Genomic DNA, 13,773 nt, shown 5'->3' with positions numbered 1-13,773 from the left:
TGAACCTCATTTAATCTTTATTATTTAAATTTTGTGTTCAAGTTTATTGATTCCTTTATATTAAACTCCTAAGGTTTGTCGGTCATACTCTCCACAAATGTTTGATCATGTTGTTGGAGAGGAGAAAGTTTTCAAGGTTGAAATTGATTCTGCAGTTGATCCAGATTACTCCAGTTGCTTTAAAATTGTGAATGTCTTTAGTCATAATCAAGAACCAGTTGCAGTTGATGATTATATCAATGTATGATTCCTCACCTTATCTTACAACATGTTGATGCAATTGTTTTTTTTTTGGAACCAATGGATTCGATGCTTATTTTAACTAACTTATCCCAGGCAATGCTTCATGGTCCCATTTTTCCACCAATCTATGATAGCTACTTGCAGTATGCAACTGGCGAAGATTACAAGACTCAAGTAGTTTGTGATAATGCTATTCAATCAGAAACTATTGAAGATATTATCACTGATCTTATTTCACCGAACCGCTGTTATTCTGATTCTGAGAACGTATTTTTTTTCCCTCATTTGCAATAAAATCTCTTAAATCATTTTTTTTGTTAGTCTTGTTATATCATAACTTGAAAAATTAGTAAATAATAGTTTTGTAAATTATTTGAAATTTTAAATTCTGTAATCCTTTTTTCTTTGTTGTAGGGTGGTTTTGTTTTTATTCTGGGAACTATATCATCTGTGTTGAAGAATCATAAGTGGTGGTTCTCAACTTGTTTATGTGGTTCTCTTGTGTCAACTAATAAAAATATTTTATCATGTGATCTATGTCAGCTTCAATGCATTGATGCTGTCCGAAGGTGTTTTGTTCTTTCATTTAATTCTGTTTTTGTAACTATTTATTATTTCAATGTTAACTGAAATTTTTGTTGTTTTCTCATGATTTGGAAGGTTCTGCTTGAAGGTTGTAGTGTCTCATTCAAATGGGAACAATATTTTTGTTCTTAAAGACCGTGAAGTCGTCCAAATAATAAAGACAAGATGCTCGAGTTTTTTGGATAATCACCCAAAGTTGAGTCAGGTTGTCATCCAATTGTGGTTTTAATTAGTATATGGATATACATATAGTAACTTTGTTTCTTTTGCAATTCCTAGAGAAAACATAAATTATTTTTGACGTATTTGTTAAGTATTTTGTGTTTTTTTTTTCTTTATTTTTTGGTTTTTAGGGATCTTATTGCAAAGTTGTTCCATTGAAACTCATTTCAAGTCTTTTGCACAAAAAAGTTGTGTTCATGGTTGATGCTAGGCCTGTGGGTTATGAGATGAATCGTTCTGTGTATATTGTTCAACAAATCTGGGATGATGCCTCTGTTATTAATGTTTTTAAGGCTGCTGCTGAGATGAATGACCATAAGGTTTGTTTTATATTTTTTATAATTTGTTCAATTATTAGTGTTTAAAAATATCAATAGCTAAGTGAATTTAAATTTTGTTCAGATTCATGTTCTGGTTGATTCTATACCTGAAGTTGAGGATGTTTTCAGCCAATGTGGAAGTGATCATGAGGCCGTGGAGGATTTGCATGCTTTTTAGTTTAATGTGTTGACATACTACTTTAAATTGTTGTTTGATTTCTGGTACTTAGTGTCTGTTGAATTCTAATATGGATATAATTGTGATAGTTATGTATTTAATGAAAGTACTTTTTAATTACAAGAAAAGAAAATCTTCGTTTATTTGAGCTATTTCAAATGAATTGGCTCAATAATTAATTAATTATTACTCTGTTTATAAATATAAGAATAAATTATAATCGCCCAAAAAGATATAGATGCTGGTTAATAAATTGCTTTACATTTACATTTTTTAATGTATTTAAGCTAAAGTTAAATTTAATTGTTATTAACAAATATATATTTTGTCTTCATTTAAAAATTTATAACATTTCAAATTGAAATATAAATATGAAAGCTGGTTAACTCCAAATACCGAACTGATTTTGTACAAGAACTCTGGTGTTCATGAAAGGATTTTTTTTTTGACCATGCAGTCAAAAGACAAAATATATTGTAGTTACAAGTCTATTATTTTTTTTTAAATTATTCTCAACATGCCATGATGAAAAAGAAAATTTATTTAAATTTTCATATTATACACATTATATATATTTAAAATTGATTTTTTATTAAGATTCTAATATCTCTTTTTTTCATAATTTAGTACATAAATTTTCAACTTTTCTTTCATATATTGTTTATTTTATTTTTAAAGACCAGAAATTTATTTTGTTCTACAGCTATGTTAATTTTAATATTTTTATAGTATTTTATTTTTTGTTTTACACTTAGAAGCTAATATCTGAAATTTATAAAAGAATTTAAAACATAAAAAAAATGGTCCATCTAATGGAATGGAACATCAACAGTCATCTTCCTCATAAGTTTCTCCTTCGTTACTGAGTCCTCGGCCCTACGTTTCTCTTTGCTGCTTCTGCTGGCTGTTGGCACTCTCCCATTCCTGCATCTTTCTTCTCTGTGGTTGGTGTGACCCCGATTCGTCTCTCACCATCCTCAACCAGTTTTCTTTATCCTCATATGGTTCGTGTTTATGGATCGTTTCTTGGATTATCCGATCTCTCTCTCTGTCAGAAAACTGTGCATCAATGTTACCTACTTCTGTCGACATTTTCGGTCTCAAAGATCCCGTCGGAACAGTATTCCTATCATCATCGTGTTTTCTTTGATTTGTTTCCTTTTGTTAAAAATATCATTCTAATTTACTAATTTTTATACTGTAATCTCTTAGTAGACGAAGATGTATGAGAAATCAATCCAGAATGGAGCTGGTTCTGGATCTGTTGCAACCGGGTTCCACTGAAAATCGAGAGTGCGTTTGAAGATTTGGAAGAAAGCTAAGTTACATAATTTTTCGTCTGAGCTATTTGTGTAGAAACTATGTTCAATTGTGATGAGTTTTTTTGATTCTTCTTACCAGCTGTTTTGGGTCAATTGTTTTCTTTGTGAGTGCTTTGAGGTAGTGATTGAGAGAACGGATTCAAGTGGGAAGCATGCAAGGGAGTATACTGTTTATATAGGGGGTGTTGGTTCAGTATACTTGTTTTCATTTGTAGGGTTTTTTGCGTGTTTGGTCCCAGGAAAATGATGTGCTTGAAATCTATGCTCATAAGAATCAAACTAGGATGTCAACATTTCTTCAATTGAAATATCTCCAAGCGCTGTTGTTGTTGGGAACTCTACTATATTTAAAATATAACCATTTGAAAAAGGGATATTGTTTTCTATGTTCATTTCTGTTTCAGGTTTAAAACGAAATTATTGACCACAAAACAAGTGATTTGTTTATTTTCAATTAGTCTGGGTTGGTTTGACATTTATCTTTTTTTTTTTGTGTGTAATTTGTACTTTCTTTTTCAGCTCTCTTGGAGTTTCAGCTGAACTCTTGGGTATCATTGATAAAATTTTGTAGCTTTTATTTTATTTTTATTTGGGTGAATCTTCCTCATGTGTTCTATCTCACTACTCATATTGGTGGGGAACAGTATATCTACATAGTCAAAGATATCATGAATCAATAGGTATGGTTGGTTTATAGATAATAGATAGATAGGTAGATGTATGTAGATTCATAGATAGGTTGATATTACATAGCTATATATAGAGGTATGAGTATATGTTATTTAATTAGGTATGGGCACATTGAAAGTCATATGTCAATCAATCAATCAATCTATGCAAGGACTTCAACATAAACGTGTTCTACAAGCTTTGCATTACAGGGTTGCCCGTTTCTCTACTATAAGTAGTGATGAGGTGATGGAGTATTGTGCTGATCTCTCAGAAGCTATCATTTGTTCCTTACTTGGTTCTCTTCTTTTGCATTCCCTTTCATTGAGATAAGACTCAGATCCAATGCACTTTTTTCTTGCCAAGCTTTTGCTTTCTGTTTTTATTATCTACATTCTTTCATCTCTGCTATTTTTATAAGATGAGTCTTGCTATTGATGCTATTAGAAAAATCTCTCCATGGAAGGAAAGTTGGACTATTGAGGCTAAGATCTTGACCATTTGGGAAGATGCTACCATTGTTAATCAAAATGTGCAGAAACTCTTACACATGGTCTTGATGGATAAGCAGGTGAATATGTGTGTTTGTGTGTCTCTGTGTGTGTATGCCTGCCTATGTTCTATCAAGACTGATTTTTTTAGTTAACTAAAATCTGTTTTTTAAAATTCTATATGTGATAATTTTTAGCATGTAATGTCTCATGGTATAATATTATAAAGGCTAAGGTGTTTTTTTTTCCTTGTTTTTTTTTAAGCACCACAAAATTCAAGCAACTATTGAGGATGATTTGATTTCAACTTTTATTGATCGGTTAAAAGAAGGAGAAGTATTCATTATTTCCGACTTCAAAGTGATACCCAATCTTGGATTGGTCAGGGTTACAAGACATCGTTTTCGCATCCTTTTCAAGTGTAGTACCTCTGTTGTTGCTGCTTCAAGTACAGTCATACCCAACCCTGGTTTAAGTGTAACTTCTATGGACCAGATTCTTCAGAAGTGCATTGATTATGAGTACTTAATAGGTAAATTTTAATTTTTTAAATATAAACCATTATAAAGGTGTGTTAAATTGAAATTAATAGAAAATCAAGCAAATGTCTCATGGTATTCTATCTGAGGGTTTAATTTTGTCTTCTATAATTTGAGTAAACAGATTTTATTGGGGTGCTTTGTGGATTGAAAAAGAGAAGGGATGTTGAGTGTAATGGAAAGATATTGAAAGTTCTGACCCTTGAAGTTTTTGCTGATGGGTATGCATTGTGTTTCTGTTTCTCATCCTTTTTTTTTAAATAACCTTGTGTTTGTTTTTCTTCTTTTTTTTTTACTGCTCTTGAATTAGTCTATTCTTGTCCATCCTTTCTTATAATGATTACCCAGGAAGAAAATCTCCTGCAATTTTGTTGGTGATTCTCCTGCTCTTTTAGAGATGAATACTTTGAAAAGGTACAAGAGACCACCTGTTGTAATTCTGCAATCTTTCAAGATCAAAGTCAATGGAGGTGAAGAGTTGTCCATGTTGCACATGTTTCAGTTTTGATTTGTTTAAATATTTTTTTTATACCAATGAATACTTTCTTTAAGAATTAATTTCTTCTTATTGTCTTTTGTGATTTGTAGATAAAGTCAGTCTCCAAAATGTGATCAATATTTCCCGAGTTTTGATCAACCCTGATATGCAGGAAACTGTGAATTTTCTGAATCAGTTAGTTTTATTCAGTTCTCTTTAAGTTTTGCCTCTCTAAACTTGAAATTTGTGCCTCCCTCTCTATCACTCACTCTCTCTCTATCTCTTTCTGTTTTTCTCTTTCTCTTTGTAACTCTCTATAACTTTGTTCTTGAAATTCTTTAATCCTAATATTAATTTTTTTTTATGCGTTTTAAATAGATATGGTATTGGGAGCCACCATTTCAGTAGACTCTGTAGTAATGAGGTTGGGGATTTGGTATGTGTAAGGGATGATGAATCTTTTGATTGGAAGCTAATACGCACTATTGATAATCTTAAGGCCAACAATGAGGTGCGCACTATTAGTTTTTTAACATGTTTTAGTCGTATGTAAGACATACTCATGTTAATTGATTTCTGAAAATTGTAGACATCCCTTGCTGATTCAATTCATAATTTTATTTTTCTAATAGGATGGACAATACTTTGTGGTTGGAAAAATTAAGGAGATTGTTGAAGATCCGGAGTGGTGGTTTTTTTCTTGTGTTTGCGGTCATCCTATTGTAGGTGATGACAATGTGTTCTATTGTCAGCTGTGCAGCAGAGAGATTCAGCATTTTATGATAAGGTAAATCTAGGTTATGATTTACAAATTTACTTTCATGTGTTCTGATTCAATGATATAAGTTGCCTTCATGTATCAGCCTCTTCTAGGACTGAAAAATAGGTGAATCTGATATTTACCTTCTTTATTATAGTTACAGGATTAAGATACTTGTTGAAGACGGTACTTCTTGTGGAATGTTTGTCTTGTTAGACAGCCCAGCCACTAAGCTATTAGGGAGAACGTGTTCTGATGTTTTTTTGTTGTTAGAAGATGAAATCGATGTATGGTTTATTCACTTATAATCTATTGCTGTATACTCTATGGATAAGTATCTCTTATACTTTATTTTTGTCCAATAATTAGTGATCACTTTTCAATATCTATGACAGAAAATTGAGCACCGATACTGTCCATAGTTTTTTCATAAACTGCTTGGCAAAGAAATTATTTTCAAAGTTCAAGCAAAGAGGATTAGTGCTCATGGTTATTGTGGTACCTTTAAAGTCATCAATGTCATTAGTGATGCACGATTTTTCAACAAACTTCAGGCTGATCAGTGCATCAAGGTTATTGCTCTTTCTTTATGTTAGATATGGATATGGATGAATTGGAGGAATCTTTTTTATGTATAGTTTGTCGATCCCCATTTTCTAATTATTTGGCTGTTGTTTAAATTGGTTTCCTTTACATGCCAACATGGTTTTGCCTCATACTTTATAAAATTGGTTGCGTTTAATGATTAATGTTTTCTTTCCAAATTTTAAGGATGTTAGTTCTGATTCGGCCTTTAGCCCAATATTTGAAGATTTTTCTCGGTATGGACAGCTTAGATGTTATGAGAACCAAGTCATATCTGGTGTTCGAATAGAGCTGCATAGCATTAAAGAGATTCTTGTTGACATTCTTTGTGCTAAGATGTATTCTTCTGCATCAAGAAATGTTAGTATTTTTTTCCAACCATCTGAACTGTGTTTCAACATGTGTGGTATGATAAGAAATGTATCATAAAATACCAATTATTGTTTTTTCATAGATAGCCAACTCACTCCTGCTGCTCCGGATAATCCCTGGCCATTCATGCTCTGTTTATCGCTCTCCCTGTCTCCCAAATTCTCATTTCCATAATGCATATTTCTCGGTCCCGAATGCCGTAACTTCAACGTCGTTTTTGTCAACCTCCATCCAGAAATCCTAACCCACCTAGCTAAGCCGATAGATGCTGGTGATGCTGAGAGACTGAGATCTCTGTTGCAGGCTTCACATGCTCACGAAGAGCGTTATCCCGGCGGCTTGCTTCAAGGCAACTGAGGAATCGCATCCCACTTCCTCGGCAACGGCGGTTGCAGCTACAAAGGTCCAATCATCATCTTTTCAAGCATCTTCTTTGTCGATTGGTAATGGCTCCCTATCCCTCGAATTCAAACTGTGTCTTCTTCCATCTTTTTATTCAATATTATGCCTATCACCTAATTCTTGATCTCTCTCTTTGATATAACTGCCTGTGCGATTAGGGTTCATGGAAAAGGATCATGGAAACAATTTTTTTTTTGTTCTGATTTGTCAGATTCATTTAAAGATTGGTTGTAGTTCTCAAGAGGAAATCAGCCTAGGGTTCATGTCACTCTGCGTCTCTCTTATCTTGGGAAACAACAAGTTAGGTGGGAATTTTTCCGGCCGTCCTGTCTTTTCTGTGTCCCCTTCCATCATGTGGTGTAGGTATGTAGTGTTATGACTTGTTTCAGATTCTTTAATATTTCTTTACTTTGATACTCAAGTTTCCTTTCAATTAACAGGATTTGTTTTTGCCCCTGTTTGGGTGTTCTTTTCTGATTCTGTTTCGGATACTTTTTGAACTTGGCTTTAACTAAAGTTTTATATGATGTTGACTAGAAACATAAATTGAGTTTACTACTACACATGTGTGGAGTGTAAGTGTTGATATTTCCTTATCTTATTTGTTAGCAGTTTTAATGTGTTCTTTGTGCCCTTTTTTTGTCTTGAGAGTCAAAATTACATTTGTGTCTTATTTTGTACCTAAGTGTACACCACTTGAGTTTTATTTGGAAGCTATTTAAAATACTTTTTTTATCTTTTATCCTGTCTTTTTCAATTGTCACGGAGCTGTTAGCTTGGAAGAAGGAGCTGTTTGATGAAGTTATGTGATATTTTTTCTTGCATATTTTTACTTAAATTATATTTGTGTGTTGTTTTGTGTGGTTTTGAAAGTTTTTTTTTTTCCCCTGATATGGGAAAGTTCATAACTGTATTAAAATCAATTAGATTATTATTTTACGCAAAGCTTTTTGGACAATTTTTTCACTCACCGTGTTTTCCAAATCCTAGGGATTCAACTCTGATCTCCACAATATGGTTTCTATATTATTTTCAGTGGTTGCAACCTCTTCATTTTTGTTATCTTCAATTTAACGCCAAGGAAACTAATCTAATTTCATTGGTGGTTCGTTGCAGCTCATATTATCAAAGTCAGAAATTGGAAAGGCCAGTTGAACATTCCCTATCCAGGTAAGTAAGGTGGGTTGTTGTTTTGTTGTAGATTATTCGTGGTTGTTTTCTAAGCTGTGTGTGTATTAGACTAAAGTGTATTTTGTATTTGTGCTTCCTTTTAATTGCATTATTGTGACTTGTGTGCTTTGAAAGAAGCAAATATGAACTCAAGTGTGCACCCTTAATTAATGTTTTCAAATATTGGTTTTTTCTTTTTCTTTTTTTTTTCAATCCATTTGCTGTTTCTAATGTATGCCTACCTAAGATATTTACCAACTCTGAATGGCATGAGTACAATGATTTTTTTGGAGTACTTGATGACTGCCTTCCCTATAGGAAAATCACATGGAGGTGCACTGTACCAGGTATGGTTTCATGTGGTTCTTATCTGTTGATTTCTTGAAAGTTTCAGTTGTTCTTGCTGTTTTTTTGTTTGTTAAGGTTTAGCCCCTCTCATTATTTGTGTCTATGGTGTTGAATGGAGATGGATATGGACTCATATTTTGTTTTGCCTACATTTTCATATCCAATTTCAATTCAAAAAGGTCAGCCTCTTTGATACAAGTAGGACTAATTGTGATGCATTTGTGTGCTTCATTTAATTATAACCAAAGTAGAACCCTTAAATCCTATATATCAACTGATGAATCCATTTTTAATCTTTTACTTTCTATATATCCAAGAAATTCATTTAGTTTTTATACTGTTTTCTGTATTCAGGATCATGTTCTTTCGTTTTATGTTTGATTTCAAATTTTATGAAGCACTCTCATAATTATATTGAGAGTACACCCATTGAATACAATATTCAAATTTCATTAATCTATTTGTATTTTTTTATTTTCTGTATATTCAACAAATCTATCAAGTTTAGATAAAGTGGTTTGGTGATTACATATGGGCTATGTGAATCATGATGAGGGAATGGGTTTTCTACCTAATCTGTTCTATTTGTTGTTTTGTGATTGACAAGAATTGATGTGTATCTTACTGTTTGTTCCTTTATATAGTTTGATTTGATTGTAGATGAATTCATTCCCAATTTCATTCTCTCCTATTCAACTTTTGCATACCAATTTCCATTTTAATTCAGTAATCTATTTGGATTTTTTGGGTGTTTTCTATGATTTGCTTGATTTTGTTTCAAATAAATGCTAATTTACTAATTTTTATACTGTAATCTGTTAGTAGATGAAGATGTATAAGAGATCAATTGAGAATGGAGTTGAAAAGAAAATTATCTTTTTTTTCACTTTCAGAATGACCCAAACAAAATTCCAGCACTATCACACCACAAGAGAGGATGTAACTGTAAGAAATCATTCTGCCAAAAAAAATACTGTAAATGCTTTCAGGTATTCATCCATCCTTACTAGGTATCATGAATGCTTCCGTTTTAGTTATAATTTTATATTCTAATGGTAGTATGTTTTGTTTTTCAAAGGCTGGTGTTGAATGTTCCATAAACTGTAGATGTGACACGTGTAAGAACACGTTTGGTAGAAATGATGGTTAGTTGTCCCTTCTTTTGCAAATTAAATACATGTCAGAATTTAACTGTTTTATTGTTTCAGGTTCTAATTCCGTAGGAATAGAAACCCAACCAAAAGTAGAAATAGAGTCCTGTGGTAAAGAGTTTGTAGAAAATGCATCACGGAAAATTGAAATTGTAGCTTTTATTTTACTTTTATTTGGGTCAATCTTGATAAATTTGTTACTTAAAGGGGTATTTTCATTTACACTGGCTTTTGATTGTGGTCTACAGATTTTATTTGAATCATTAAGAAGTAAGTGTTGATTTTTTCAACCTAAAATTATGGTCAATATTAGTTGGTTCTAATTATCTTTGAGGTTATTAAAATTTGATAAAAAACTGTTAATCTTATTCCATTTAAGATTATATCAAAGCAATATCTAATTAAAAAAGAGAGGTTGAGAATAAAAAAGTTCAGTTTTCTATTAGTTGAAATCAAGATTATTAATTAAGTATTATTAAAAAGAATTTTAATACCAAAATTAATAACAATAATAATTTTTTTTTTACACATATATCGTATATTCTTACAGAGCAGTTTGCTATTAGTTCAAGGTTAAGGCATGATTAACTTTTTTAGTAAAGTTTTACATCAATAGAAGAATATATGTTCAAAAGTGAAGAAAAAACTGATTGTTGGTGATTTTAGTCATAATTTTTAAGTAAAATATTTTTATTCTAGATCTATAAATTCCATTTGAATCATTAAAAACTGTATATTAATTTTTCATACTATAATTATGGTAAATATTGGTTGGTTGTAATTTTCTTTGAGTTAATTGAAATTTTATAAAAATGTCTTATTGTTATTCTACTAAATTATTATATAAAAAAAAATTTCTAATTAAAAAAGATTAGAAGTTGAGAATAAAAAAGGTCATTTTTTATTACTTGAACTGGAGATCATTATCATTAATTAAGTCGAATTAAAAACACTTTTAGTGCCAAATTTGTTAAGAATATTCAGCTTTTAGTTTTAACGTCTATCATATTTAACAAGTCAACGAAAAAAAAAAAAAAAAGGGAAGCAAACGCGACAACAACATACTTACTGCACCTCCTTCGTCTTTATTTCTTTGCTTTCACCTCCCTCAACCCGCAAACTCTACCACCGGACTTTTGCATGTTCAAAACCTCATATCCGGCTACAAGTTACCAACCTGTCCTCATCTGCGGTGGCTCACAGTGCTTCCAGTCGATGCGACACACCAGTGTTGCTTGGTGAATCGGCGCATAATTCATTATCTTCATGTTTTGACAGATCGAGGCACTAAACTTCAGCCAAGTAACAACGGGGGTGCTATTAAGGTAAATCCTTTATAAACTGAAAACCAAGCATCAATTTCATCTTTTGCCCTAATGGTTGTACTGGTAACTAAGTTTTCAGTTTTGTATTTTTTCTTTTCGTTTTCTTCTCAGTTTTGCTAGGTTTCTTTGCCTGCAAACTTGTTTTTTTTTTGGGACATGCATGTATTATTCAGTGAATGTTTATATGAAAATTTAAAGAAAAAGAAAGAAACAGTTGATTTTCAACACATGACTTGTCTGATACTTCGTTCAGTGCAACATCTAATTCTTATCAAATTGTTTTTGTTCAATCTTTCCGTTGGCATCATTTTCATTTTAGATTGGATTTTTTTTTGGTTCTGTACAAGGATTAGTTATTTTGGAAACTACCCCAACTATTAATCCCAATTTCGTATTCTCAGATATGGGTTTATTCTTTTAGGTTTTGTAAGCTCTTTCTCAGTTAAAAAATATAATCATTGTATAGATTATTTTATCCATTATTTTCAAATATAAAAATGATTTTTTGAATTCAGTTTTGTCATATCTATGATCCTTGAATATCAATTCTAGTCTTTTATAGTTGAATATTGATATAATTTTTTTATTTTTTATTTTTTCGTATCATTTGTAATCCATATTCTAATTAACAAACTCATAATCCATGATTGTTTGCTTAAATTATTATTAATAGTCGTGGTTAGCTTTTTGACACTTCTCAACATTATAATTAGGATTAGTAGAAATTTAGTTTACTAGAATAAATAACGATATTTTTGTTGATCTGTTCCTTGTTTTCTTTATCAATGGTTGCTGTTTGTTCTTTATGTTTCTGGATTCAATTTTATCACTTATTTTTATTCAATTTGTTCAAATCTTATATTAGCATTTACTTTATCATAATACTCTTTTTGGCAGAAATAAACAAGTTCTTTTCTCCGTTCTTGGATCTTTATACGAAGTGTCTCTATCTCATAAGGCTGAATTCTGATGGATGCTAATAGAGAAGATCCAAATAGGTATGGTGCTGAGGATTATAGAAAATGTTTTGTTTGCTGCATTTTCAATTTGATTGAAGTCTCATCTACTTTTTAACTCAATATATTTCACATTAATTTTATAAAATGTTAACGTCAATTAAATATCGATGTTATGCCATGTATATATATTTTTTAAATTCTTTCTTTCATGCTTTTCATGTAGTTATTTAATTTTATTGGCTTGTCATCTATATGTAGTTCAGATTAATTTTATAAAATGTTAACGTCAATTAAATATCGATGTTATGCCATGTATATATTTTTTTTAAATTCTTTCTTTGATGCTTTTCATGTAGTTATTTAATTTTATTGGGTTCTCATCTATATGTAGTTCAGATTTCAAGAGTTGTTGTAATATGTAAAATATGTTGTGTAGTAGTTTTCAAGTGTGGTCTCTTGGATATTTTTCTCTAATGTTCTTTTAATTTGTTACTTTTTTTTCTTTTTTCTGGTATACTTAGTCAGTTGTTTTCTTGGTTAAAAGTCTCAGTCTTAAATTCTAATCGTGCCTTTATATGCTAATAGGAGATTTTTAGCAACCCAGGTATATTGGCCCAGCGGAAAAGAACTGGTTTTCAGATTTCATGATTTCAGTCAGCAGGTAACGAAATATAATGGCCAATGTGCAGTAGTATCAATCTGAATTAATTAGATTACTGATTTGGCTTAATGTTCTTTAATTTGTTATTTTCTACTATTTTCTGCATGTGTGAGACTGATTGCTTTGCCCTTTTGTCGCTTTTCTATGGATATTTTTTTTAAATTCATTGAACTGTTTACTGAACTAGAATCTTCTCAATTATTTATTCTAAAATTTTCTTCTCATTATAATGTTAGTTTATTTACGTGATTATTGTTCTCTTGTGTTGCTCAGTTGGTAATAATAGTAGATTTAAAATACCTCTATTTGCTAAATAATTAGGTAAAATTATGTTAAGCTTTTTTACCATGTTTTGTTACACGAGTTAACTTTGAAAAGAAATTTGAATATAGGGTGACAGAGCTCTTCCCTCAAATTTTGTTTCAACTCATGGGGAAGGATTAGGGCCAATATTCTATGTCATTGACGAGTTAGATAATTGTTTATCGCTGGAGGTGATCAAAAAGAATGATCAGTTGCTGATAACTGAGAACTCATTTGAACTGATTAGAACTTTCTATCTTATCGATAGACCGGCAACTGTTCAATTTAGGTATGTTGGTTTTGGAATTTTTTTTATTTCATTGTTCGATAAGGACAACCAACCCATCCAAGTTCACCTTGATCCTGACTGCTATGTTCCTGAGCTAATGGACCCAGAGACACTTGATAATGTGTCAAGAGTCTTCCACATAAAGTATAACAGGATGGTTCATCAGCGGATGTGATTGTTCTATAAATTTAAAGGAAAAGAAAGAAACAGTTGATTTTCAACACATGACTTGTCTGATACTTCGTTCAGTGCAACATCTGATTCTTATCAAATTATTTTTGTTCAATCTTTCCGTTGGCATCATTTTCATTTTAGATTGGATTTTTTTTTTGTTCTGTACAAGAATTAGTTATTTTGGAAACTACCCCAACTATTAATCCCAATTTCATATTCTCAGATAT

At 31.3% G+C, this 13,773-nt stretch overlaps 4 protein-coding genes across 8 annotated transcripts in view; all 4 read left to right on the top strand.

Moving 5' to 3' along the window:
• LOC110268500 overlaps window positions 1–50 on the top strand; it is a 2,897-nt gene extending 2,847 nt beyond the window's left edge. The window contains exon 8 of the mRNA XM_021114723.1: window positions 43–50. Within this exon, the coding sequence (XP_020970382.1) occupies window positions 43–50 (8 nt within the window). The remainder of the gene's footprint in view (window positions 1–42) is intronic.
• LOC110267766 lies at window positions 47–1,718 on the top strand. Its single transcript, XM_021113572.1, has 6 exons — window positions 47–241; window positions 337–510; window positions 658–812; window positions 904–1,033; window positions 1,182–1,370; window positions 1,453–1,718. Exons 1-6 carry the CDS (start codon window positions 98–100, stop codon window positions 1,546–1,548), a joined length of 888 nt encoding a protein of 295 aa, XP_020969231.1. The 5' UTR covers window positions 47–97; the 3' UTR covers window positions 1,549–1,718.
• LOC107621285 lies at window positions 3,961–6,938 on the top strand. Its single transcript, XM_021114722.1, has 10 exons — window positions 3,961–4,110; window positions 4,295–4,562; window positions 4,694–4,790; window positions 4,918–5,039; window positions 5,158–5,242; window positions 5,426–5,558; window positions 5,680–5,834; window positions 5,965–6,094; window positions 6,579–6,756; window positions 6,847–6,938. The coding sequence occupies exons 1-10, from the start codon at window positions 3,961–3,963 to the stop codon at window positions 6,936–6,938; spliced, it is 1,410 nt and encodes a 469-aa protein (XP_020970381.1).
• LOC107622570 lies at window positions 6,829–10,206 on the top strand. Of its 5 annotated transcripts, none has more exons than XM_021113717.1 (5): window positions 6,831–7,207; window positions 7,325–7,529; window positions 8,283–8,336; window positions 9,578–9,673; window positions 9,763–10,194. In XM_021113717.1, exons 1-5 carry the CDS (start codon window positions 7,075–7,077, stop codon window positions 9,782–9,784), a joined length of 510 nt encoding a protein of 169 aa, XP_020969376.1. In that variant the 5' UTR covers window positions 6,831–7,074; the 3' UTR covers window positions 9,785–10,194. The 5 variants fall into 5 exon arrangements, with proteins under 5 accessions (XP_020969375.1, XP_020969376.1, XP_020969377.1 ...); XM_021113719.1 differs by adding an exon at window positions 8,655–8,683 and having other exon boundaries at window positions 6,834–7,207; window positions 9,578–10,205; XM_021113716.1 differs by having other exon boundaries at window positions 6,829–7,207; window positions 9,578–10,199.

The sequence above is a fragment of the Arachis ipaensis genome, chromosome B10, assembly GCF_000816755.2.
Source record: "Arachis ipaensis cultivar K30076 chromosome B10, Araip1.1, whole genome shotgun sequence".
Taxonomy (NCBI): domain Eukaryota; kingdom Viridiplantae; phylum Streptophyta; class Magnoliopsida; order Fabales; family Fabaceae; genus Arachis; species Arachis ipaensis.
Note: the sequence above shows the minus strand (reverse complement) of the source record. Positions and strands in the feature narration are given on the sequence as shown.

Bases quoted from the DNA above. Each gene is read 5' to 3' on its own strand.
- LOC107622570 (XM_021113716.1), top strand. From the start codon at position 7,075: ATGCTCACGAAGAGCGTTATCCCGGCGGCTTGCTTCAAGGCAACTGAG. The intron at 7,530-8,282 runs GTATGTAGTGTT...GGTTCGTTGCAG, and splicing joins CCTTCCATCATGTGGTGTAG to CTCATATTATCAAAGTCAGA. The intron at 8,337-9,577 runs GTAAGTAAGGTG...TTTCACTTTCAG, and splicing joins GTTGAACATTCCCTATCCAG to AATGACCCAAACAAAATTCC.
- LOC110267766 (XM_021113572.1), top strand. From the start codon at position 98: ATGTTTGATCATGTTGTTGGAGAGGAGAAAGTTTTCAAGGTTGAAATT. The intron at 813-903 runs GTGTTTTGTTCT...ATGATTTGGAAG, and splicing joins TGCATTGATGCTGTCCGAAG to GTTCTGCTTGAAGGTTGTAG. The intron at 1,034-1,181 runs GTTGTCATCCAA...TTTGGTTTTTAG, and splicing joins ATCACCCAAAGTTGAGTCAG to GGATCTTATTGCAAAGTTGT.
- LOC107621285 (XM_021114722.1), top strand. From the start codon at position 3,961: ATGAGTCTTGCTATTGATGCTATTAGAAAAATCTCTCCATGGAAGGAA. The intron at 5,559-5,679 runs GTGCGCACTATT...TTTTTCTAATAG, and splicing joins ATCTTAAGGCCAACAATGAG to GATGGACAATACTTTGTGGT. The intron at 6,095-6,578 runs GTATGGTTTATT...CCAAATTTTAAG, and splicing joins TGTTAGAAGATGAAATCGAT to GATGTTAGTTCTGATTCGGC.